Raw genomic sequence first — 27749 nt, 5'->3', positions numbered from 1 at the left:
TTTTAACTTCAAATTTTCAAATAAGTAGACGTAATTTCGAAATTTTCAAATATTTAAAGTACAAATCTTTAACTCGTAAAATATTCCAATTTCGAACGTTTAAGCTATTAAATATTCAAACTTTTTAGGTTTTCGGTTACCAAATATTTTCTTTTACATCTTTTACGTATTTATTCCAATTGTTGCAATCCTCTATTAAGCTCAAACGATTTTTTGACATGAGAAGAATTAAATTGCAGAGATTATTAGATTCTTAAATGATGTGCCGTTTAATACGTCATAGACGTTGATAGAATGATGTATACAAAAAAGACTTTCCTTTCATTACAGAAAGAGTACTACTATGGGTCGTATAAGTCACGATAGTTTAGAGTTAATGACACAAAGATTTTTTTGATTCACATATTATCACTGCCTCTATCATATTTATAGTTGTAAATGAATTATAACTTACGAATGAGTTAAGATGTTTGCGAAATATAGAAATTCCAAAAGAAAGAAGATATTTTCTTGCATAATAGATTTTCCCATAATCTGAACTATCACACAATATCAAACTATAAGCTTGTTTTAAATTACTAGAAAGATAATTCTTATCCTGTCTTGCTGACACATGTCAGTGCTTGATACTTTTCGAACATATTGATTCTCTGTCATTTTACATAAAAATAAAATTATTTTAAATATAAGATTGTAGATAATTTACGCAGAATCCTGTTTTTGCAAACACGCCAAGTTGAATACAGCATTTTAGCTGTGCATAGTTGTATCATCTGAAGCGTAGTTGGAAAGCACGGAATCTCACATTACGTTACATAGTGTCGCCTCTGCATATTGCTGGAAAGCACCTTTATATACTAGCAGCTAATTTCGATTTTATATCTTTTTGTGACACAGTACCGACTTTTTTCATATACCTGGCGTAATTTTTTTCACTATTTCTAAGTTTTTTCTAAGGATACGCCTTGACAGGAAAAAAGTAAACACTGCACCCTAAATGTACCCGATTCAAGACAATCTATCAACACGCTACTTCTCCCTAACCTTCAGTAGCAATCAAGTAAACATCCTTGACAACACCTGCGACTTGATCATTTAAGACAAACCATTCGAAATCGCTCGCCCGAGGGCTTTCTAAATGAACACTCCGCAAGTTTCTAATCACACTTGATATCGCTGCTCCCCCTATGATTTGATATCAGAAATTTAAGCGGAATTTCTGGTTTAGGAGGCTATTAAACTGGTCGTATTTAGAATGTTTGTGATAACAAACTAAAAAAATGACAATCTATAGTTTTCAGTATTTTATTACATGTCTTTTGAGCATATAAAAATTGTGTACATTCTTATTTTATGAAAGTATTAAGAACACCCATGCCATATTCCATAGTAGCCCTCGAAAAAGTTTCTTTGGTGGAACGTCTAGCATCTTGATTTTAAATTTTAATCCAAAAAATGTAAGATTATATCCTTAAACCGCATGAAACTTTTGAGGCAGTGAACCGATAAAAGTAAACAAAAAATGTTATTTTATTATTCTCTGACACCCTAAATTCAAACATCATTTCGTTACAATTTTTTTCACAACACCACGTCCCCTAAAAATTATTAGATTTGTAAGAACTAAAGATATCACAGATTCACTGTCTGTAAAAAAATATATTCTTTAACTTAAAGAAAGATTCACATGAACTGATTCATTACAAAAATAATGCTTAGAGAAAAACATGTTTAAAGTTAAGCCACTGTTATTAAACTTATATATCAGCTGTCATTTAACAAATTATGACTTCATTAATTTTTAGAATTCTGAAATTTCACTTTAACTATGTATTCTTCAAACATCAACAAAGTCAAAAAAATAAAATTTTTGAAACACTGAGACAGAAACCACCCTTAATAAGAACTGAGTCCCCGGATTCACATTTAGCAAGCAACGCTATTGCTATACAGACACAGAATTGGCAACCACAGACGGTTTCTTTTCCCTTGGTTCGATTTCGAACCAAAATCCATCTTTCGCTCCGATCTGGAAGCCTTCCTTGCTCAGTACCATCGGTATAGGGGTCTTCGAACAAGGTTTCAAGTTGCAGTTAGCGAACACTTGGAACAGTAAAATCTTCGTTTCTAGAAGCGCGAACCTGTTGCCAATGCACATTCTAGGTCCCAATCCGAAGCTCCAGAAGAGGCCAGAATTGAGTATCTTCTTCGGGTCATTGACGAATCGATCTGGGTTGAACTTCTGCGGCTCCTCATAATGATCAGGATCGTAATGGATTCCGTAAATCGGTATCCAAAGGACATCGTCTTTCTTTACAAGGACAGGCTTTCCTCCTGGCAGCGCCGGGGGAAGCTCGAAAGGCTTAGTGCACACCCTGTCCACGGCGACAGTCACAGGGTACATCGGTTGCCCCACTCCTCTCACTGCTGCTGATGTGTGCCGCATGGGGCATGCCAGCGGATGTTCCGAAAGAACCGTATACTTATGCAAGCTAAAGCCGCCGTAGGATCGCGTAGCATAAAAGAACACCCGTTAGGTCCCTACCTGCTCACCAGCGAGAGGAGTGGGGCATCCAAAGGCAGGCTCCACAGCACAGCTTGGAGAGGGGCGTAAAGGAAGGGGATATAGATGGCAACCCTGATCGACAGTCAGCTGTTCAAGGTTGACTCCCTGATCGACGGAGAAGGGGCCGTTTACAGTAAGAGATCCATTGAAGAATTTGTGTCCATGAGAGTCTTAACATGTCTTCAGGGCCTTTCGAAGCAAACACAACCTTCTCAAGCAACTGAATTCTCTAGGTCCTAGGTTAAAGAACTGGTTTGTCTCGCCGCTATGCATCTACTCTTCGTTTCGAAACATAGTACATACTAATTTTGAAGCATTATTACTGGGAAATAAAAACATATAGGACATTAGTGTTATAGGACATTTTCTGATCTAATGGCAGTCTCTTACTACCTCTTAAAGTATTCAAACGTTTACATGTATAAGAAGAATGTTCAGAAATTATCTCTTTCTTCAAAAATAAGGAAGTATACAATGAAAATTTTAGAGAAATAAGCATAGAGAAAAAGAAAGGTACTAAAAGAGCGTATGAGATTGGGGCCTCCAATTTCCTTTCTTTTAACAAAAAGTTTAATTTTATTATTTGTAATAGTTACAATCATTCATCAAAAACATTAAATTTTATTGCCTCCGTCAATTACCATATCTTCCAAATTACGAGTTCTAGAATAAAAACTATACAAATATTTTTCAATCTCGAATTCTATTGATGACAATCCTTTTATAATTAATAGCTGGTCAAGTCGCGTCAGAAACAGACAAATTATTTCTCGGCTGTATTTTCAACCAAAACCCCTTATCAGCTGTCAGGAATGCTCCTCTTTTACGATACTTCAACGGAATTGAAGTTTTCGAGCAAACCCCCAACTCGCAACGAGCCAAAATATGAAACAGTGCCACTTTTGCCTGCAGAATCGCGAACCTATTCGCAATGCATATTCTCGGCCCCATTCCAAAAGGCATGTAAGCAGCAGCATTGAAAATCTTATCCTGCCTATCCAAGAATCGACTGGGGTCGAACTTTTCTGGATCCTCGAAGTATTTTGCGTCCCGCTGGATCCCATATATCGGTAGCCAAACATGAGAACCTTCCTCTAACAAAAATTTCTTCAAACCTGGCAGTGCAGGAGGCAGCTCAAAGGGTTTCGATGACTGCCTATCAGTGATAGGTATGACAGGGTACATCCTTAAGGTCTCGTTGATTACAGCATCGAGGTACTTCATCTCGTTGATCGCCTCATATGAAACTTCGCTATCAGGCTCCCCCAAAACCTGATCAATTTCGCCTTGTAGAGTCTCCTGGATACGAGGATTCACCGCCAGCTCGTGAACAGCGAAACACATCAAACTAGAAGTAGTCTCGAAGCCTCCGAAAAAGAAAACAAAGGCCTGGGCAGTCATGTCCTCGATCATCAATTCCTTCCCTGGGCCGAGCTTTCCTCGAGTCTCCATCATTAGCTGGATCAGGTCTGGCCGACTGATACCATTCTCGTCCCTCGTTCTGATACCTGTGGACACTACTTCTTCGAAGAAGTCCACAACCTCTCTTCTTATCAGCCGCAGGTCGAGCATCTTAGCCAACCGCGGGAAAAACTGGAGCGTGAGGAACTTGAGAACAGCGACGCTGTGGATGTTCAGAGCTTCTCTGCCCAAGGTGTAGAATCTGTTATCTCGATCCACCATGGAGTTGATATCGATGCCAAAAGCACAACTGGCGAATACGTCGTTGGTGTACCTGGTGAAGGTGTCTTTCATCTCTATCACCCTATCCTCCTCTGGCAGTGCTGTCAGGAACCGTTCTACGTTGACAGCGCATTCGGACATCAACTTGAACATCGCTTTCATCTTGCTGGATGTAAATGCTGGACTCAGCACCGATCGGACTTCCTTCCATCGGTCCCCACGAAGAAGCAGCAAATTCTTACTGAAAAAAGGCTCGACATCCGCGTCCCCAAAGCCCCTGTGGTTAGAGAAGTAATCGAAATGCTTGACTGCCACGAGTTTGATCAGCTCTGGGTCACGTAGCATGACAATGGGTGCCAATCGATGATAGAATGCGACGTATTTCGCATCGGGAGCCATTTTGTATATATCTTGGACCATTTCAGCAAATGGTTGCAAGTGGAACAATGCCCGCCAAGAGCTGCCAAAAATGGGAATTGATGGCTTGAAAGGCAGACCATGTTCCTTGAAGGGATTCGGCTTTCTTGTGAAGTAGTATAGTAAGAGAATAGTTGCTACTATTATTAAGATTATTGTCAGGCTCATGGCGATATTTTGGTACCCACTATATTTTATGAAGGTGGGTATTTAAGTAAAATTGAACCGAATATGACGGAAGATGATTAGGGATATTTATCACTTAAGGTTCACGACAATTAGAAGGACATCTTCAGTATACGACCGGTTTTTGATGCAAGATGCTGGACTGATAGTCTTGCAGTCCTTTATTTCACATTTAAACACTCGAAACTTTCGATAATAGCCGTCGAAGTGACCTTTTTAATTATACTGCAATGGCAAAGTAAATTCGGTTCATAATCCTGTTCTCCACTTTACACACTAACTTATCCAGCGAACAAAACAGAGCTTGTACAGATCACACGGACTGAAGTCTTGTCGACCAACTGACGTAACGTGGTCCAAAGTCCTCGTTATAATGTGAGATGATAACGGTTCCGTGCGTCTTTTAATCTGAACAAAACTTTAGATCACCGAGTAATCTGAAACAAATATTTTAAATAAACATTTACAAATGTTCAGAATTCACAAATATTGTATATCATTGAACCGTTGCCTTTCTGTTGGAATCGTACAACTTCTTTCTCACTCACATTTTCTGTACATAATATTAGTGACGTAAGTTAACACGTTGAATGCTGCGAGATTCAGCAGTATCAGAAGTTCCTAGTAACCAGTTACGCCTTGACAGTAAAAAAGCAAACACTGTGCACCTTAAATGCACGCGATTCAAACACAATCTATCGATATACTACTTCTCCCTAACCTTCAGTAACAATCAAATAAACAATCGTGTTTTCGTCGACAACACCCACGAGTTCATCATTTAAGATAAACCATTCGAAATCGCTCGCCCACGATCTTTCTAAATGAACACTCCGCAAGTTTCTAATCGCACTTGATATCACTTATTCTCCTATGATTTGATATCAGAAATTAAAGCGGAGAATGTTTGTGATAACAAACTAAAAAAGTGACAATCTATAATTTTCAGTATTTTATTACATGTCTTTTGAGCATATAAAAATTGTGTACATTCTTATTTTATGAAAGTATTAAGAACACCCATGCCATATTCCATAGTAGCCCTCGAAAAAGTTTCTTTGGTGGAACGTCTAGCATCTTGATTTTAAATTTCAATCCAAAAAATATAAGATTATATCCTTAAACCGCATGAAACTTTTGAGGCAATGAACCGATAAAAGTAAACAAAAAATGTTGCTTTATCATTCTCTGACACCCTACATTCAAACATCATTTCGTTACAATTTTTTTCACAACACCACGTCCCCTAAAAATTACTAGATTTGTAAGAACTAGAGATATCACAGATTCACTGTCTGTAAAAGAATATATTTTTTAACTTCAAGAAAGATTCATATAAATTGATCAATTATGAAAATAATGCTCAGAGAAAAACGTGTTCAAAGTTAAGCCGCTGTTATTAAACTTATATAGCAGCTGTCATTTAACAAATTATGACTTCACTAATTTTTAGAATTTTGAAATTTCACTTTAAGTACGTATTCTTCAAACTTTTAGAACAAAATCTCCCTTTAATAAGAACTGCGTCCCCGGATTCACTTTTAGCAAGCAACGCCATTGCTAGATACAGAATTGACAAGCACAGGCTGTTCCTTTTTCCTTGGCTCGACTTCGAACCAGAATCCACCTTTCGCTCCCATCTGAAAGCCTTGCTTGCCCAGTTCCATCGGTATAGTAGTTTTCGAGCAAGGCTTCAAGTTGCAGTTAGCGAACACATGGAACAGTAAAATCTTCGTTTCTAGAAGCGCAAACCTGTTGCCAATGCACATTCTAGGTCCCAATCCGAAGCTCCAGAAGAGGCCAGAGTTGAGTATCTTCTTTGGGTCATTGATGAATCGATCTGGGTTGAACTTCTGCGGCTCCTCATAATGATCAGGATCGTAATGGATTCCGTAAATCGGTATCCAAACGACATCGTCTTTCTTTACAAGGACAGGCTTTCCTCCTGGCAGCGCTGGGGGCAGCTCGAAGGGCTTAGTGCACACCCTGTTCACAGTAACAATCGAAGGATACATCCTGAGCGCCTCGTTGATAATAGCGTCAAGGTATTTCATTTCGTTGATGGCATCGTATGTCACCTCGCCATTGCAATCTTCCAGAACTTGATCGATCTCTTCCTGCAACTTCTTCTGAATACTTGGATTCACTCCTACCTCATAGGCTGCGAAACACATCAGCGTGGATGTGGTCTCAAAGCCGGCGAAGAAGAACACGAACGCCTGGGCGGTCATGTCCAGGATTGACAGCTCCTTTCCTGGACCTAATTTGCCTCGAGATTCCATCATCAGCTGGATCATGTCTGGTCTAACAATGCCCTTCTCGTCCCTAGCTTTGATAGTGGATGCTATGACCTCCTGGAAGAAATCTGCGATCTCTTTCCTAATGAGTTTTACACCTAGCATCTTGGACAGCCAAGGACACGTCCTGAACAAGAGCATCTTGAAGACAGTATTTGAACCAAATCTCGTCGCCTCTTTGCCGTATACATAGAACTTGCTGTTGGGGTCGTTCATTGAGTCTATGTTGATCCCGAAGGCGCAAGTGGCAATGACGTCATTCGTGTACTTAGTGAACGCATCTTTCAGATCCAGAACCCTCTTGTCTTCTGGTAAATTGGCCAAGGTCTTGCCGTATTGTTGCGCACACTCGCGCATCAGCAAGAACATTACCTTCATTTTGCTGGAGGTGAAGGCTGGGCTCAACATCGTGCGCACATCTCTCCATTTCTCGTCCTTCAGGCCGAACAAGTTACTGTTAAATAGAGATTCATTCTCCCCTACCTGGATTGTGCGGTGGTTCACAAAATGATCAAAATTCTTTACGGTGATCGACTTAAGCAGTTCTACGTCACGCACCAGGATCACTGGCGTGGCCAAGTCAAAGAATCCCATGTACTTGGCGTCACGATTATAATTGTACAACTTTAACAACCCGTCTGCGAAGGTGATGCGTTGCAGGTAGGCTTTCCCCATGCCACCTAGGAAAGGCATTCCTTTTTTATAAGGTATACCATGCTCTTCAAAGAAGCTGTAGGACTTCCTGTAGTAGTAATAGGTCGCCAAAACAATGGCGACCAGAGCTAGGACTAGCGACCACATTTCCGTTACGAAGTCAACTGTTGTGTGTATTCTTCATAAATTTACTGCTACTACCAATATCACTGACGGCTTCTAATCGAGTCTCGCGCACTGTAGTGTGTGTTTATTTGAATTTTATCGCGTAGAAGAAAGTTCCGAAGTTCGAAACAAATAGAATTTAAACGTAGCGCAATTAAGTTGAGTGAATTGATTTGGGATAGGTCAAGACGCTTGAGTTTAATGGCTGAAGCGTTCGGAATGTAATTCGATCTTGCGTAATACGTAAATCGAAGCTACATGGGATCACGTGCAATCTTGAGGTAATGCTGGATATCGAGAGACTACTGCCATTGGGGTCTCGGGATGGGTCTTTTATCCGAACTTCTTCGCTTCAGTATCAGACATGCGTCACGTGGTATAAGTGCAAGTCATTGTCCAAAAGTGGGCTGTCCTTTTCTTAATCATGGTGTGGTATGTTTATTACTTGGTTTCGCACTGGAATATTGCGAGTCAATGTACGGAAAAAATAGAGATTCAATAATAAAAATGATATTTATGAAGCTGAAAATTGTTTGTTCAATATTTGGAAATTCTGCTTAAATTGAGTCAACGAAATATATTGTGGGAAATCTAATTTAAATTGAAATATTCAAATCTTTGAATATGTAAAATATAAACCTTGAATTTTTCAAATGTTCGAATATTTAGTACACAAATCTTCAATTTCAAATTTTCAAATAAGTAAACGTAATTTCCAAATTTTTAAATATTTAAAATACAAATTTTTAATCTTTTAAACATTCAAAGTTTTCAAGATTTTGTAATTTCACAAATATATTAAGATATATATTTATACACTCGAAACTTTCGATAACAGCCGTAGAAATTACCTACTTAATTATGCTATAATGGCAAAATAAATTCGTTTTATAATCCTGTTTTTCACTTTAGACATTGACTTATCGAGCGAAGAAAACAGAGTTTGTATAAATCACACGGACTGAATTCTTATCGAACAACTGTCGTAACGTGGCCCACAATTCTCGTCATTGTGTGAGGTGATAACGGTTTTGCGCATCTTTTAATCTGAATAAAATTTTAAAATAAATATTTTAAATCAACGTCTACAAATATTCAAAATTCACAAATATTGAATACCATGGAACTGTTATCTTTCTGTTGGAATTATACAACTTCTTTTTCATTCACATTTTCTGTGCATAATATTAATGACGTAAGTTAACACGTTGAATGCCACCAATACCAGACGCTCAATTTATCCATGGCGCTGTAAGGATCATCAGTGACCTCCAGAAATACAGATCCATTAAACATATCATAAAATTCAATGTAAATGTTTTACATAATTTTTTACCATGATATGAATCTTCTAATAGAAAGATATTCCAACGTCGTGAGGAAGTTAAATAGAATTGGTCCGGCATTCGACGCGTTAAACAACTATTTTCTTTATACCGTTCACTCCAGGACATATTTTTCTTTTCCTGTTGCAGGCTACACTGGTGGCTCAACTTACATCAGCCGCGAAACGATGACTGGCTGATGAAACACGTGAGTCACAGATATCTAATTGTACTGCTTGTGTGGACTTGTGAACAACAGCATTGCACGAGAGTTTTTAACGCAGTTTTCCTGGTAGACATATATAGATAATAGAGATCAGTACTAGAATGCAAACGATTTCTATTTGTGCTGCACATTCTATTTATACTTCATTATAAAACTTCAATGATTTACCATTATATCTTGGTGTTTTCTACTGTTTGATCAATATATTTTTGATAATTTATATTAGTATTCTTTTATACCCATCAGCCCTTATATTTTGGGCCCAGTCCTCTTCAAAAAGTAGCCGTCCAGATCACAACCTTTCCTTGTGAGAAAAAGAATCTGTCTCATAACAAAATCACCACCTTCAAAAGTATCTTTCCAAACACCGCCCAGCGTCTGAAATCGTCTCTCCTAATAAAAGTCTTCCAGAATACAACTAGACCAATCGGTACCAATTTCACAGTCTGTTACTTGCTTCTACCAACAGGTTCGTGGGTGCAAGAAGTAACATTGTTTCAAAGATCACGAAAGCCCATCCTTCCGTGAACGCCTGCCTCAATATTCAAAACTGGTTACGAGTTGCCGAGGTTACCAAGAATTGTGACAAACTAGAACCACACTTTCCTCTTTCCTCTCTGTATTCAGCCAAAGTGTAGACAAGAATATCATTAGGTGAATATCGAAATATTCGGTATTAAAGCAAATTACATAGAGAAGTTTTGCTCGAAATACAGCAACGTAACAGCGGGAAACCCGAGCAGAGGACGACAGAGAGCAGACTAGATCCGGAGCGCAACGCATAATCTCTGCCAGCTTGATATAAGCACGTATCCGAAGGTGGACACCTACTGATTTTGAACCGCACAAACGAGCTGCCCTGAACACAGTATAATGTTGCCTGTAGCCAGATTACAAAGTTGCCTTGACAGCGTATGCGAAATACATGGAGGATAACACGGAATCCTCGTTCCTTTGACGCATTTTGATGCTTTTTGCTCGTTGTTCGTTCTCGACGGAACGAATACTGGGACTGCTACTCACTATGTTGCGTCTACGAGAGAATTATTTTTTTAGCAGGTGAAAAAGAACATATTTTTTAATGCAGCATTTTTCACCTTAATTTTGTGCGGAAAAAAACCTTGTAATAAAAAAAAAAGGGTAAATTTATTTATACTAGTACTTGAATGATAATTATATAAAAAGTTACACGGATAAACAGATTTCTGTAACCGAAAGCAACAAGTTGTATACTTCTATAATTAATGGCTTTTGTAGCTAGAGTCCTACAGTTCTCCCTTCCACCGTTGTACATGTACATTTTGTATCTATCATTTATTTATTTATTTATATTTTTACTGAAGTAAGTAAAAGTTTAATGAATTAACCAACGTACTTATTATCAATAGATTTAGTTTCTTGAAACTAAAGAATTTGATTCCTTCTTTTCGACTTAGTTTTATGTACATACAGAATCTCCATCTCTTCAGTAGCATTCGGCATTCTGTTACACTCTGTACATTATGCTTCAATCCATGAATAAGTGTAATACTAGATTCTTGTTTAATATATTCGACACCAGCGTATTTTGTCAAGACTGTTCTCTGTTCTCGACATCAGTCTTCAAAGTGAAAAAAATGATTCAAACGTGTCATCGACTAATGAGAAGACCCATCCCCTGACCTAACGAATGGATCATAAGTCCCCAATGCGTTAATCTGAATAAAGTTCTTACATCCACCAATAAGTTTATTTAAAATACCAAAAAAAGAAAGAAAATAATTTTCATTTTTATTTTATTTACTTCTTAAGCTTATCATTCCACAAATATATATATTTATCACTGCGTCTTAGTTTGGAAGATGTTTAACGCCCCACAGAAAACAACATTCAACGCTCCACGCAGTCCAAGCTGCATTAACGACTGGAGCGTCCGAGAAACTCACGGGACACGTTTCAAAGTGGCAGCGGCAAACGATGCAGACGAGAGGATTAGTATCGACAGAAGGGGGTTCGAGGGGGTAAGGTGAAACGTGGAAGGGCTAGCAAGGAAAGGGTGCACAGAGCGATGGTCGTGTTAAGAGAGCTGGCCTGCAAGAAGAGCGAGCGAGAGGGGCAGAGAGGGACGAGGCAAACGGACAGACTGACGGACGGCGGATCCCCGACAAATGGATTAAGCGCAAATTGCTAAACTCTGTTTAATTTGGCCAAATGAATTTTGTTCCGCCAGCCCTCTCCCGTTTCCCCCTCCCCGTTCTCAACACTGTCTCTCTCCCCCGCTGCCTTGTTGGCTGCGCGAGCCTGACTCCAACTTTCAGGTTGAAACCTTGTTTCCCTGCAGCCAGGGTGCACTGGTCAGACTTTCGAAAAAGGGCTGCCTTGTTTTTCCCGTTCACGTTGCGGCACGCATAGTCTTGTTATCTCCGACGAACTTCGCTGGCCAATTTGCTGGATGTTTCGGAAACATTTTTCGAATGAACGCTGACAAGTTGTTTGGAGGAAATTTTAAATTTGAATCGCTGGAAATGTTCCTCTGCTTACTCGCTACTGTTGAGAAGCTTGGATGTGGGTATTGGTGCGTTTGAACCAAGCGAGTGAATGCTCGTTCGTCCCCCACTTTAGTAAATTTCAAGTGACACGAGCATTCTTTCATTCAGTTGTCGATTTGATTCATTCATGATGTTGCTGAAGGTGGGGGAAGAACGAGCATTGGTCTAAACGGTGAAACTTCGGACACGCCTTAGGAACGACAGAGAGAAAAGCAGAAGTTTGATTGGTTCATAGGTTCAGTCTCTCTTGAACCTAACTGGTAAAGGTTTAAGATGTCTATCTAATAAGAGCCAGACCGATCCAAGTTCGTTTCTCTCAAAATTGTGTTTTATACGCCATTTCACTGCTTCCACTTGATTTTATCAGAATGATGTAAATATATTTGTATTCTATTAAGTAAAGATGATGCAATAGTATAAAGTATTGTAAACATAACGTCATAAAATAAGTGATCACAATAGTGATGCTTTTAAGGAGAGTATGTATAATTTAGTAAAGTTAGCTTATTATGAAAGATAGTTCAGTGGATGTATTAAAAAAATTGGCATGGTAAAAAACTGATCTTGTTTTTAACGGTGACGTTGAAAAGCTGACTCTATTACATTTGAATCTTTGATAATCTGTGATATTTATCGAAAATGATGACAGATATCGATGGCGGATGATTATAGATGACAGATTCATTTCTAGGAAAAGTAGATACAAACGTGATGATGCGAAAAATTTATCAGATAAAAATTAATTCGTAATAATCGTACCATTGAACAGCTGTTATTTTTTTCTGATCAGCAAAATAGATCTCACTAAGGATTAATGTACATACCCTTATCTATTGGCCTTTTTAAAGAAGTACTCAAGTCAAGAAAATAATGTTTGTGTTATGACGAGTGCTCGTACTGATAAGCACGTACTTATATCAGACATTTTGAAAAAATATTTAATTTCATTAATTTCATTAATACATTAATACGTTAGTATCAATCACAACCTTTGCATGTTAAGAAATTCTTTGTACAATGTCGTATTTCAAAGTTACCTAGGAAATGAATTTGAAGCCCGATATTTTTGTAGGTCGCTGTACATGTTTTGTTACACAATTGAACCTGAAATACATTCATCTAAGCCAAACGAAAATACACATTTCTATAAAATGAATTGTATTATTATAATATAAGCAGGAGGACTGTCGGAACGAAATTTATAGCGTAGAGAATTAAGCACCGACCGAAACTGATTCGAGAGGCTGACCCAAGGATCACGTCAGCCTAATTTCTCGAGTGCCTCGAACACAATAAATCTACACTCAAGACGCGCCTAAAGATATATCGTCCTCACTTCCTTTTACTTACCCCACGCTTGAAATTCTATTTGGCTTTCGCGCACAGAGACTGTTTCCAAAATTGACTTAAAAAAAATTCTTCCACATCACAGATAGCTCAATAGTTGCACACTGGAAGTTTTTGTCAATAAAAAAGCAGAAATCTGCAAGTTTCTCATTCAGGTATTACATGTTGGAAATTATTTTCAAAAAAGTACTCGCTTTCATTCTTGTTCACTTTTTTTCCAAGCCCATACCTGTTTCGTAACTATCACGATACTCTTCAATGCTAAAGCCAGAAGTATACACAAGAATAAATACTTTTTTGAAAATTTTTTATAGCATGAAAATAGCTGAAATCTAATATTTTTCAAGTTGTAGACTCTAGAAACTCCCCACTTAGAATTCGTAAAGATAATACGATCTACCCAATGACTCACCGATAACAATTATCAACTACTTAACGGCATAACTATGAATAAAAATGAGCCTCAAATTGAACTTTAAACTCAACTAATAACACTTAATAGCAATCATTCTTATCACAGAGATAAAACCAGAAAAGTCGTCACGTTTAAATCGAAAAACGAAAATTCTGGAAAGCAGTGGTCGAACGAATAGTTTCCAAGGAAACTGGGAAAAGGAGAGCTGCTTTAAAATAAGCGAGATCTATGCACCAGGGGAGTTCGGCTCGAGCAGTCTCTGGAGTTCTCCGAAACCGAGGAGCATCCGGTTCGAAGCACTCTACGGTTTCCAACGGAGTGATCTTAAAGGTCCTCACCCGATTGGATGAAAATAAAAGGTGGACACAACTGCCAATACACTTAAGTTGGCTTCGCCGGTGCCGCTTGCTTCCAGCATCCTTCTAAATAGAGGCGCGAGAAAGACGGAGAACCTGAAACGGATCGAGGGACAACAGGAAGGAGAGAGATGACGGCGGGGCAGGGAAAACGTGAGGGCTGGAAACAATTCCGTGATAATAAGATAGCAGCCAGCTTGTGCGATGTAAACCGCCAGCTAAAAGACTCGATTGGCGGAGGTACAAGTGGAAAAGGCTGAAACGTGTATCGTCGAACGAACGGGACAAGAGAACTCTTCGTTTTCGTCGATACCTTATCATGTTCCACTTCATTTCAGCTCTCTCGTGAATCACAAGCTTATTATTTCGTTGAACTCCCGCAGCTTTGAGAGGATGCTGACGCAAATACTACTGTGCGAAACCAGTTCAGATTTTGTATTGTTTTGTGATTGCAATTGTTTAAGGAATTATGCTTTGTGCAGAGTATTCAACTTTGCGCTACATTTCCTTTTGCAAATCATGGGAACGATTTTAATTAAGTACATTTTGACTATGTACTATAGTAATAATGCTGAATAAGTCTGATATGGTTGTTTTGTAAGACTTGTAAAGAAAGTATATGTAATCATTCAGTTTACACTTTTCGACTATATCGAATTGTTTCTGAGATAGGCGAAATATATTTTGCAACTCCGATTTTAAAAATGGTTTCCACTCCTTTGGAATATAGGATCTGGAAAATATGCGCAGGTCATTAGGGTGTGAACCATAGTAGATTTTGAACCTTTGATACATTTAGTTCAAGTTCTTCTTTCATAATAAACCCATATATCATGTACAGATATTACAGTATAACGCCATACCACTCAAATACATCAAATGTATCTCTCAACCACGCACACGGAACTTAATTAAAAGGACCTCTACATTATCTACAGCCACATATTTCCTGTACCAGCTAAAGTATTCAGTCATTACAAATTCTATATAAATTTTATCGACTACAAATCTGTTGGAAATTGACTGAAACAAATTGCCAATGAAATGTTGCGTTAACGCAACGTTGGTCCTTAATGGATTAAACAAAACAGCATCCACTGAACACAGTGTTCAGTATTCACCGCGCAGGTTCCAACGTACAAACTAGCCTCGAGAGCGGAGCATTGATCATCAAAATCAACAATGGACAAAGCCGAGGCGGAGAGCAACTATCGCGTAAATACTGATTGAATATTTCCAGTCGATCGGTTCTCACGGTTACAAAACGCAGTCCCTGGCAAGACCACCGCAGGAGTAGCTTCGCGTTGCAACAGAATGCACGCGATTACAGGACGGCGCAGGACAATTTACACACGGTACAAACTGATAATAAAATGTCACATAAGCTCCGCGAGTTCTATCAAGTTGTAGTAGAGTCACGTGTCGAGTGCCAGGTGTTGCTTTACACGCGCGAATATTCGACCGCGGCTCGTAATGGGTTGAGAGGGAACCGAAAAATTTATTCGACCGTTGTAAAACGCACGTGTCCTCTACTAATTCGCTGCGCCAATGGAAACAGAAGGATTGGCTGCGAGGACCAAGCGGCGTGCTTGTTCGATCATCCCCTCGTTTGTAAGAGACGCGAAAATGATAATAATGTTGAAATGAGAGTCTGATTGAGTCACTGATCCAGGGGAAATGAAACAACTGTTTCAGGGAAACTTGATCAATTTTACGAGCGATCTTTGAAGAGAAAGCAATTTGCATTATTTTGTTTCATTCTTTTCGATGCAGTCTTTCTTAATGTGAAACTGAATTTATCTCTTACTGCTATTACTTATTCTTCATTTATATCGTTTCCTATTGCTTCGTATACTGTGGTTTGTAGTTGAGAATTCTTTGATGAATTAGCATACGTAAAAGAAGGTTAAGATTTGCATTTAGTTTTTGTGGCAGTGGTGAAAGAAATATTATGTTAAGTAGGTTTCGATATCCAAACCTAAATTAAAAGTAGGTTGATTGCAAAATATTATGGAATATCGTTAAGCAATTATAATTTGTTCCTTACATTAGTAAAAGAAAATACGTTAGTATGTAATAATTTTAAATCTATATGAAGTTCAAATGGTGTCAGACTGTGTGATTATTATCAGCAGTAACATTCTCTATTCTCAGCCACAGCATTCAGCATACAGGCATGTATGTAAGCATCTTAAACAAGGAAACAGCGCTTTCGTTTATATTACATATTATTGCACGTCTACGTAAATATTTTCGCCACATATTTGCACGCGGTTGTACTTACATTATGATTTCGTGGGAAAAAAGTGTGGCCAGGAAAGTGTGCACGCACGAACCAACGTCCTCTTCACGCAAGCTCTGGGCATGGTACAACCATATTCCATTAGTTTTATGCACGGCCCATATGTGTTTACGCGTTTACGAACGAAAAAGAAGCGTGAAGATACAGACTGCCTCGCGGTAATTGCGTTCACGACCTGAATTGCGCTTTCGCCTAATTATTTCCCGATACATCGATCAGTGTACCCATAACTTCTCTTAGCCATGCTGTGAAACACGTATGAACTGCTTTTAGAGTGATTGGTGTCTGAATTAAGACGCTGCTGAAGCCTCGACCTTCGAATTTATGAGAAATAAATTCTGAAATTTTTGACAGAACTTGGGTTGTAAATACTTTTCATAAAAATATTCGATACGCTTCTTTTTAGCTGCTACCACGCATGTGAGAGAAGAAACCAGGTTTCACAGTTAGGGGTATGAAGTATATCTTATTGAATATCAGAAATTCAGTATTTGAAGTAGAAAAGAGGTTCAAATGGCAGTGTTGCATGATTTTTTATAAAATACTAGACTTTAAATCTTTCTTATTGTAGTACCCTAACGCAATACTTAGGTCATTTTTTTCACAGCTTTAGCTTCAAGAATGAAAATTACAAGACGACTACCAACAACTGGTTCAAAGATCTCCAACAGAAGAAACTTTCAAAAGGACCAATGCAGCCCATCAGGAACACGAAGAGAACAAAAATATCAAGAATGAAACGTAAGACCAGGTTGGCGACGCGTATTCTTGGGGAATTAACACACATTTGCGCTGTTATTGCTTGAGAATACACGTAGTTTGTCTGGTCGTTCACCTCAAAACCCGCATTGACAACGTTCGTCTGACTACCTTCGCTGATTGTGATCATCCTCTACTGTGTGCACAGCGTTGGAATTAATTAACTATTAACATGGAGTCTGACAGACTTCGTGAGTATAATATCTACATTCCTTACTACTGTTTATACTCTTATTATTATCTAACTGTGTTTCATCTAACTCTAAAACAGTTTACAATGAATCTTCATAATATGTCGGTACTTTCACTTTAATGCCACGAGACTTTTTAACGAACTTAGGGTACACAGGGTCTTTAAATTCACTTTTTCAGCTAAATCAAATAATTCTAATACAGTATGTAAAAGAAATTACTTACAAGTGTTATTTAATATTATCTAGGAACATAACAAGAAAATAAACTTGTAAGTTTATTCATACACAATATACAATGGATGTAAAATAAGTTATAATGCATTATTAAAGAAAAACAAATAATATGATTTCAACCAAAGGCTGCTTTATCATTCCCAATTTCTTACATCACAACCTTAACAATCCTTTTACTTTTTATCTCATTAAAAACCATTCCAGACCTTTTCTCAATTATTGGTAACTGCTGGCGACAATAGTAAGAAAACATGAATGGCTAAATATAATTAATTGTGTCTTAAACAATATTAGTACTTGAATTGAAAGCTACTCAGCTAATAACTGAAAATTCTTAATAAGATGAAAATAAAAGGATGCAAAGGCATACAGTGGGCGTGTTACTGAGATTGCAAGCCTTACTTAGAGTGAACGGAAAGAATCGCAAGACGAGACTCAATAAATTTTTAATGAGAACACATCGGGACGAAAATTGAACGAGTCACTTTGCATATTTATTGGCCGCGTGATTAAGTCTGGTGAAAGTTTATATTAGCTGTTAAAAAATCCTTGGATGAGGCCAGAGGAGGTGAATCCAGCTGGTCGAGTGAACTTCAGATAAGAACAAGTTGACAAGCGAATTATAACTTGTATTGCAAACGTAAGCATATTCAATTCAAATGTCAATCACAGAAGTACCCCTACAGAGTTATAGTCACTTTGCAAAAATGCTCTCATAGCGCATCAAGCATTATAGTCCCTTGGTCACTACCATACAATCTAATCTTCAATTACCTGCTGACAGTAACCCTATAATTATCAAGAAAATTCTAGCCATTCCTATGCGTTATCTCACTGACATCCAAATAATAGCTTCGTTACTTTTCACAAAACATTGTTCCGCTTATCTCTTGTTCGCTGACTCTCGCAGAGCCTCGAATTAGAGACGGCTCCAACATTCTACCTTCGCGGAAAAGAAACAAGCAGAATCGCCAAGTTTCCTGGAGGAAGAATCAGCGGGGGGAAACAAAACGTAAGGAGGGGGAAAATACAGAGTAAGTTTCCGTGACGTGTAAATCACACTTTACCAAGAGCTTTTGAGGCTCGCGGTGAGGTTCGTTGAAAAGTTAACAGGCCGAGGAACGAAAGAACTCTGTCCAACGAGCGGACAAGCGCGCGCTGCTTTTACTTAATGTTTTCCAGCTCTCCTTCAGAGGTGTTGAACAACGAGCCCCTTGTATATGAATACTGCTTACGTAAGAGACTTTTTCCTGCTGGTACTCTGTTCGAAAGCCTGGCAGGGGCCAAAAGAAAATTTAAGAAACGACTCGATGTCGAGACACATAGCAGGTCATTTAGAAGCCAAACTGATCAACATCAGTTTTTGTAACTGTATTCAATAAAGAAGTGAGCGAAACCCTTGTATTAAAAAGTCTCATGGCTCCGTTGGAAACAATTCTCAAAATGATCCCTCTGTTTTGTCCTCTCAATTATACAATTGTATATCAAAATAGGACGAAAGCCAAGAATGACAAAATTGAATTTAAGGCTGCGTTTACAATCGATGCGTTTTCTGACGAATATGTTCCAATTATTTATCATATGTGCGAGACAAGTACAGACATATTTGTCAGATCAGTTCGTCAGAAATGATTGTTCTATCTGAAGATTTGTTTGGCCTTTAAAAATATTCTAACGTAGACTTTACTTTCAATATGTCGTATATTTTTATATATTATGTGTATTCTGTATTTTTCTGTACATATCAATTTCTTACAAATGCATAAAACTCCGCAGTCTACTAATAGGCAAGCTTATTAATATATTACACAAATGGCAATTTTATATTTCCTCCCATCCACTACTGTATGCATAAGCTACCTGCATAATAAAAATGTATAATAACAGTAGCGTAAAAGCAGCCAGGGAGAGACGAGATCTTAAATAACAAAAGGTAAGATATCGTATTGGATACAAGATAAGGTCAACACGCGACGAAATTTACAGATAAATGGAGGTATGTCTCGGAGACGCATGTCGCGCGATTTCCTTGAAATCGAGCATTTTTCCGGGCTCACTGGCGGATCAAACGAAAAACATTTTTGCCGCGATACAATCGCGCCTGCACACACGCGGGATTTCCAAAGGATCCGACGGCATGCTCTGGGACGAAAAGTATTCGAGATCCGATGAATTCCGAATAAAGACGACACAGCTGGAATTTCGAACGCATCCTTATGCCTCCTATCGGTTGGAATACTCTTCAAGCTACCTCTATGCAACAAGAATCTCCCTTTTTCGAGGCGAATTTATGAAAAACGCCGAAGAGAAAAATTCGATTAAAAACAAAAATTTCGAGTTAGAAATTATTCGAATGTTCTGCCTTTCAGCTAGTTCGTATAATCGAGATTGTACTCTATTTGAATTTTTATTGATTGAGAACGAAGTTTGGGAAACTTTGGAGTTTAATTTATTATAATTATTTGTATTGTATTTATTGCACAATACTGTGTGCAAACTGATCGCGTTACCTAAAATATTAATGGAGTTGCGTAATAATGAAGATGTAGCCATAAAACTATTATTGTATCTTGTTAATATCTCAATAGATAAGATAGTTTTGCAAGAATCGAATAATGTTATGTATCTGGCGTTAAAAGTGCTGTTTTAATAATAAAATAATAAATTGAAAACGTCAAAACTTCTTTTAATATTCTTTCTAACACTGTACCTTCTAGAAAAATATATACTTTGACGAGTGGAAATTTTATAAGTAAACATTACTGATGTAATTAGCATAACTTGTAACACTCTTTATATAAATAAAGTAGTTTACTTTAAATGACAGTTAATCAAATCAAATAAATGGTTATAAATTATAAATTAAGTCTTTTCTACCATATCCCACCATAAGGAGGTAAAACTGATTTTTCACGATAGAATATTGATCATCTGTACAATCGAAATAAAACGATACATATCAAAACTCAACATTTGTTTTCAAATTTGTAATTTTCACATCAGCACTATTCTAAAACCGTACAAGCTTAAAAACTAACAATCAGTAACCAGAATACAAGCATTAACCATTCACAACATTAGTCCTCTTGGACTAGAAGCATCGTCAGTGACCAGAAAACGGAACATCAATCTCGTAGCAAAGACAGGTACAATTTCCTACGTAAATATAGTTATACACAGCTGCGTTATAGCCCTTATGAGATATCCTCAATTACAAATTATCAAAGGGATTTGGCAGCAAGGCCTGATTAGTTTAAGCATCTTGTACCAGTGGCTAGGAAATGGAATTGAGAGAGATGTTGTCGAGAGAGGAAACAGACGATGGATAATGCTGCATACACTATCGAATTAGGGACTAATTAAAGCTAAGTAGCTCTAATCATAGACGCGTACGTACTATGCTCATGTAATATACTCTCGAACTGAAGATCTATCCAAGGTCCTTTACTGCCATTTAGTAATGCATAGAGGAATATCGATCAACAGGACGGTTCAATTTCGACTGATCTGAAAGTTTGATCTTCCAGAGAACAAGTAGATAGAGTATGACTTTGGTCAGACACCCAGTAGTGTTCACCTAATAAGCGCTGTATATCAATTGTACTTCTTTATTGTCTCAAGTTTACTATAATTTTTCCTAAATCCATTATTTTGAAAATCGATACTCAATGAAGATTTTAGAACCACCTAGAATAAAAAGATATAAAATTTTTACTTATATTTAATAATAAAAGGTTTCGATACCATGATACGGTGATGAATAATCGTAGGATTATTTAAATATTTTTCTTTAATATTTATTTTTTTATATTCTGAAGATTTATCATAAACCATACCGTCATTTTCAATATTTAATTCAATTAAAACAAATATTCTCCTTCAGACATTTTGCAACACGCTTGTCAAGCTCTATAAAATAACCGTAAATCACAATAAATTATTCAAAGTCTGGTAAACGTTAATTACGTTTGTTCGCCACGAATTAATCAAGTCGTCGTTCGCGTAAAGCATAAATCAAATTTTCGCGCAGTGAGCCACTTAATCATTGCTATTTAGTTTGGTAACTCGTCAGGTAATTTCATTAAATTCATCGTTTATTATAGAATCATCTCGGTGGACAATATTTTGGAAATTTCTAACATTCAAAATGAAATTCCATATATTACTGAAAAATCTCTCCTCTTGAATTCCTTAAAGTAATTAAAAACTGAATAACGTTAACTAAACAATTCTAAAGAATGAAAGAAGTAACTACTCTACAGTTGACATACATAGATAAATTCGCTAACGAAGCCTTTGCATGTGAATTACCTACATGTAAAAATATTATCTTTAAACAAATACGCTATTAATCTGTGATAGCAAAACTTCACATTAATAACTCCAGGCTTGTATAATATATTTAAAAGTAATTAAAACCAAATTAACTTGATAATACATACTATATATTACCTAATATTATATTTATTTTCTCATTTCGTGCAAATGTTAATATTAAATTTTTAGCACTGAATGTTTTGCCCAATGTGAAGAAATTTTCATGTGAATTAATCTCTATTCATTGATTGTAATTTTGTGAAATTACGCGCTTAGACGTACTCAATAACCACTAACTCTCTCAAGATGCTTGTTCGCTACTTTTTAAATACCCTATTCGTTATCTCGAAACCAGAAGAAGAGTGCTCCACTGAATTAAGGTTGAAGAATCTGCAAACACATGATAACCAAATTCTACAAACAGCAGAAGAAAGCAACGACTAGGTTCGACGTAGCACCTGAATAGAACAATTAAAAATTTATCATTTATCTTAAGGCTACAAGATCGAGTATCTCCTCAACGAAATCGAGTTAACACAGTGCTCGATCAACATTCGTCGCCAGCTGCTGAAAATTTCACTCGATCGCCGCTCGCAGTGCCCCTCAACAAGGTGCGATCGATCATTCCCCATTGGTAATCCATTTCGAGGTCATTCGTATGCACTTTTCGAAGGCAAGACTACTTGATACGGGCCAGCGTTCTCTGTTTTCCCGTATACACTTCGTAAACCATACTTTACATATTTATTACCGCCGACAATAGCACACACACGCGGGCGCGAACACACAGACCCCAAGGGACGCATTCAGCTTTAAACGGCCATTCCTTTCTACACCTTATATTTGCCTTGGCGATAGTACAGAACGATCGATCGACGACACGTACGACAGATACGCTACCACGGCATAGTAAATTCGTTGGCAATTATCGCGATCGACACGCGAGAAGGGAAGGAAAATTCGGACAAGAGATGCTGCTTCATAAGAACCTATCATCCAACATTTCTCTTTCGCCTGGCACACACTGACGCTTTTTCCATAGTACGTTATCCTTTTAGACATGTTATACAGCCTTGTTTGCTAACAACAGACATGCATTTTGTTACCACTGTGACATTTCCCCAGAACGTTTGAGTAACAAAGACAACACTAATTTTCAATTGAGAACACAAAGAATAACATACGAGCGCTTTTCCTTGTTTTCCCAATTGAAAATTGGAGCTGCTCTCGTTCTTATTGCTCAAACACTGCGACAAATTGCTGTAGCGGACCACATGTGTGCACTGTACCTATTTGAACACAAAAGGTTCACCGTACGTGCAACGATACGTTTCCTATGATTAATTAACATACTCGCGAGAATATCATTCCCATCGCTAGATATTCTCCTAGAGGATATCTCATAGAGACTGGATGTCGTAGAGACAATTTGTCTTGGATCGACTTGTCCAAGTCTTTGCTCCACTCCGCCACTATTATTGCGTCCCAGTAATAATGTTGGCTAGGTAGAGCTGGGAGCAACAGCGCCAGTAGTCGCCTCATTTAATAATAGCAAGAAGTCCGCGCGCGTCGCTACAAAGCCGAGCTGTTTACGTTGCCGGTGCGCAGCAATTATAATTATAATGCCATTGTTCTTGCGACTCTGTCGTGGACGCGGAGGCGGCGATGGCTCGCCTCGCGAGAGAGCACAGTTTTCGTGAAAGGGATTGGGGTAGGTGGGAATTGGAGGATGGGAGAGGCAGGGCTCGACAGGTAACCGTCGACGATGACGGCAGGCGACTGGTGAAAACCGATGTTAAATTAGCAAATCAAATTTCCACGGGGAATTATTTCAGCGCGAGTCGCTAAACAGCCCGCGGCGAAATAAGAGCTGCGTATAAAATACGGAAGCTAGCGAATTTCATTTCTCCCCGCATTCGGTTGGGAAAAAAGAAAATAAAGATCGAGAGATCGTGCGTCGCTGGCCGACTTCCTTCGTGAGGGATCTCAGCGATCCTTGCCGCGAGACATTTTCATTAATGTAATTAATCGTGGCTGACAGTGGGATCAGTGAAGCGAGCTCAAGTTATTGGTGAGTAGACGCGTTGATTTCTTTAGAGTCTGATATTTTGAGACGTGCCTGATTTTAAGATTCATTTATTTAAACAGAGATGAAGAAAATCAACTGTTTGTTTATATATTTCTGAATCTTCTGAATCTTAGTCTTTCCAGCAGCGATACTCAATCAATTTTTCATCGGGCGTTTACTATAAATATACAGGCTATTCGATGACAGGTATTAGAAATTTTAGGAGGTTTATTCTATGTAGCAACCTAGGACGAAAATCAAGAATGACAAAATTGCAGTGGGCGCTGTGTTATAAGTATACTTAAGAGACCGAAAATTAATGCTTCTAGCTTCATTAAATTTGTGAATCTAGCAATATCCATGGGCAGAAATATTATCGAGGGTGTATACTTTCAAAAAATGATACGAAAAAAGAGCAACTTTTTTAAGTTTCTAGACCAGAATACCCTCATAAAGAATATGGAGTAAATGGTACACGGTTATTGGCATAAGGGTTAATGAAACGAAATTAAGAAATTTTCGTTACATCGTTTACTCTCCACGCAAACGTGCACAACAAATATTTCTATGAAAGACAGTGAAAAGCGTAAAAAGTCTCGACGTTTACCGATTCGAAAGAAATAATTCACTTGCACGTGAATCCTGTCGGTTATCGTGTTCATTTCCCACGCGAACACGCTTTGCGATTTCCAACTCGAAAACTACGTTACTCCTCCCGCGAAAAATCATTTCCTCCCCCTCTGACGGTTGCAGTTTCGCGCGAAACCGGAGCTCGGCTCGAGCGCGTCGAATTTAGCAAGTTTACCAAAACGCGCACTGTCTGCCGGATGTAAGCGGCAACAAAACTCTAATGAGAACGAGGCCTCGAATCGGGCGGAACTCGGAGTAATTGGAATTGAATGAAATCGGGAATTATCGGGAACTCGATTAAACGGGAAATTCGAATTTGACGGAGCTGCTACTTTATTTACACCGTACCACGTCGTATAGAAACGTGTTTAAGGAAAAGGGAGCACAGAAACACATGGCATATGTGCCTCAAAAGAACTCAAAATACAAAAGCGACTAAAGAAACATGATTTTCAACATTATGGCGTAACTCAAAAATCACGTTTCTCAAGATGTCTCATTTTTTAAATATGTATACATGTAGATATGTACAATGAGATCTAGTATGATCAATTAAAAAATAAACTAATCGTAATAATTACAAATTTAATATTTACTAAGGAACTTAACTATATTTTGCAACCAACTTAATAGCGCAACATTTATTTCCTTATTTCCTATTTCTAAATGACAATTCATTTTGTGCGACCTCCTTTTCGATTTGAAGGAAAATGCATTTCAATTTTCCCTAACGACCGCTTATTTATTAGAGCTACTCGCCCAAGGGGAACAGAAGAAATGTTCTCGATTAATTCGGCGGTCAAAATCAGAAGATAATTTGTCAGGAATATGTCAGCGGGTGGCTCCGTTTAAGCTACTGTTTCCGTGATAAATGTGCATTGATACGCGACCGTATTTTGCAGATCCGCGTCGACCTAAAAGCTCCTTGATTTCCATATGTTATAAATGCGAGCGATTCGATTCATGTCCGCCATAAATTGCACGACATTTCGAGTGGTAATTGTGGACACTAATTCTGTATTCGATTCGCAACCGATCGGAAACAAGGGATGAAATTTCGACAGAAATGCTATTCTTTCAGTGCCTTTCATTACACTACGCATACGAAGCTTGTCGAATAAAGCCATCAAATATTTCGACTAAATTATAGTCAATAATTTCTACATTTAAATCAGTGATTCGTATAACATAGGTATGTGCAATAATTCAGCAGAAATTCGAATTTTTGTATTCTGGAAACTTTTCTAATCCTTTGTGACTGATGACATGGTCACATAAAATGTTTTGATCTGGAGTATAGCTTATCGTATTCTTCTCTGAATTTTTACTTTTATCGATTTCTTTTTAAATTATTCCCGGTAAAACTGATAATACATTAAAATACACCTACCTACGTAGGCACGTATCATCACGATATACAGTAGTCTTTGGACTTTAGGAACCCTGATTGAATCTTTGTTATTAACATTCTTCCTATCATCTCTTTTCTTTTTCTGAATCAGTAACCTTCAGAAGAGGATTCATTTTTTCTTTTTAATTTAATGGCTTTATCCTATTCATAATGCTAAATATGATATTTTATATTTAGCTAAGTATACATATGATATTTTAAACAAATAAGAATTAATGATACTAGACTATTATTTGACTCTCCTGAGGAAAAACTTGATAATTCTGAGCTCCTCAGTTTTTAATCCCAGTGCGACTCCTTCTAAGGCAAGTGAATAATGAAACAAATCCTATAGCTGAAACTTTGTCACGCAAATATCAACAATAATTACGACAAGAACCCCCAGTTAAAAGAAAACAAATCCCCAAGCCAAAATCAGGAAAGAACTCACTCGCACGACTGACCAGCGTAACAAGACAGGACAAACCATAATTAAATTTCATTAGCGAGAAGCTCGGGGGCAAAAAAAGGGTCGCCACAGGGGCGAAAAAACGGTTCACCTCGGTGGTGCTGCTCGAGAATTGCGCCGAAACGTTCGATCGTTCGTTCGCCTGCGTTTCATCGGCGTTTCGCGAAGTTCATTCGGCAAACAATTCGCTGGAATCGCAGATTGGACGTAGGCCACGTTGTAAGACGGAGCGGAAACGGCGCGACAACGTATCCAGGAGGAAATGGGCATCGAGCGAAGGCGATTACTTAAAGAAAGCGAATGCTTTTATTGGCTCGTTCCTCTCGACCGTTTCCCTCGTCGCAAATGCTTTCGGCCGAGGCGCCATTAAGCGAGACAGAGTTCCGCTCGACGCTGATGCCCGCGTACGAGTCTCGAAAACACCGAGAAACGATCGACTTGAAGGGGACACGAGGAGAGGGAAGGAGGAGGCAGTGATAGAGAAGAGACGAATTCCTAGAGTCCGGCAGAACAAACACGGGACGAAACTCTGCGGGACCGAAACGCGAGAAGACCTATGAGCATCGAAAGCTGCCGATGAGCTGGCATGTTGTTTCTGGTCCAGCAATAAGCGAGCCCCTTGGCCCCGCCGACCCGTCCCCGCCCGTAAATAGACTAGAAAACTCTAATGAAGACGTGCCAGGAGTTTATCTTGGCGGCTGGTGTAGCGACGATTGCTCGATCCCTCAGGGACGATGATTTCACGCGCCTCGGCTGTCTCCTTCTCCCTGATCCAGGATTCAGGGGGACCCTCTCCATCCGTCTATCCGCCACGGATTTCTGCCGGAGCTTCTGCCTCTTCGCTCTCTTAAACTGATTTACTTCGGATTCATGCCGATCCTGTAATCCTTTACCATGCGCTGTGTTTACTGGACGCTTGGAAAATGGACAGTTTTTCGAGATTTTCTCGAAGAGATTTCAGCTGGTTCGTGCTATTCCTTCAATGTGGGTGGTAAGTGATGTGCTTTCGGGTGTAGGATAAGATACCTAGTAATGGACACAGACCCAATTATTGACACTTTCTATGAATTTAAAGGAAAATTAGGGTTCCAGTTTTGAATTTACTATAGTTTCTATGGTTTAGTCTTTAGGAGCTAAGGTGGAAATCTTTTAAAAGAAATATGTCAACGTTTCAACTTGGTGGTCGCAAGAATTGAATATTTTTGATATGTAAGGTTTAGG

The 27749-nt window shown here is 38.3% G+C and overlaps 2 protein-coding genes across 2 annotated transcripts in view; both read right to left on the bottom strand.

The window, feature by feature from the left end:
• Positions 1-27749, bottom strand: part of LOC143178795 (membralin-like) — a 195717-nt gene that overhangs the window by 60696 nt on the left and 107272 nt on the right. The window lies entirely within an intron of this gene.
• On the bottom strand, positions 851-7950 carry LOC143178962 (uncharacterized). Its single transcript, XM_076377909.1, has 24 exons — positions 6406-7950; positions 6331-6342; positions 6228-6245; positions 6145-6147; positions 5978-6098; positions 5873-5929; positions 5774-5788; positions 5574-5672; positions 5489-5520; positions 5401-5405; positions 5364-5367; positions 5134-5260; positions 4929-5064; positions 3682-4853; positions 1952-2334; positions 1844-1906; positions 1694-1768; positions 1645-1647; positions 1478-1598; positions 1371-1429; positions 1242-1272; positions 1045-1185; positions 963-993; positions 851-917 (listed from the first exon to the last, which is right to left on the bottom strand). Exons 1-24 carry the CDS (start codon positions 7948-7950, stop codon positions 851-853), a joined length of 4320 nt encoding a protein of 1439 aa, XP_076234024.1.

The sequence above is a fragment of the Calliopsis andreniformis genome, chromosome 5 (genome assembly GCF_051401765.1).
Source record: "Calliopsis andreniformis isolate RMS-2024a chromosome 5, iyCalAndr_principal, whole genome shotgun sequence".
Taxonomy (NCBI): domain Eukaryota; kingdom Metazoa; phylum Arthropoda; class Insecta; order Hymenoptera; family Andrenidae; genus Calliopsis; species Calliopsis andreniformis.
The sequence above is the reverse complement of the archived record's forward strand: the minus strand, read 5'-3'. Positions and strand labels throughout refer to the sequence as shown.

Bases quoted from the DNA above. Each gene is read 5' to 3' on its own strand.
- LOC143178962 (XM_076377909.1), bottom strand. From the start codon at position 7,950: ATGTGGTCGCTAGTCCTAGCTCTGGTCGCCATTGTTTTGGCGACCTAT. The intron at 5,065-5,133 runs GTTAGTGTGTAA...ATAATTAAAAAG, and splicing joins CTGTTTTGTTCGCTGGATAA to GTCACTTCGACGGCTATTAT. The intron at 2,335-3,681 runs GTTTGAAGAAAT...CGGCGCTGCCAG, and splicing joins GCTGCCTCCTGCACTGCCAG to GAGGAAAGCCTGTCCTTGTA.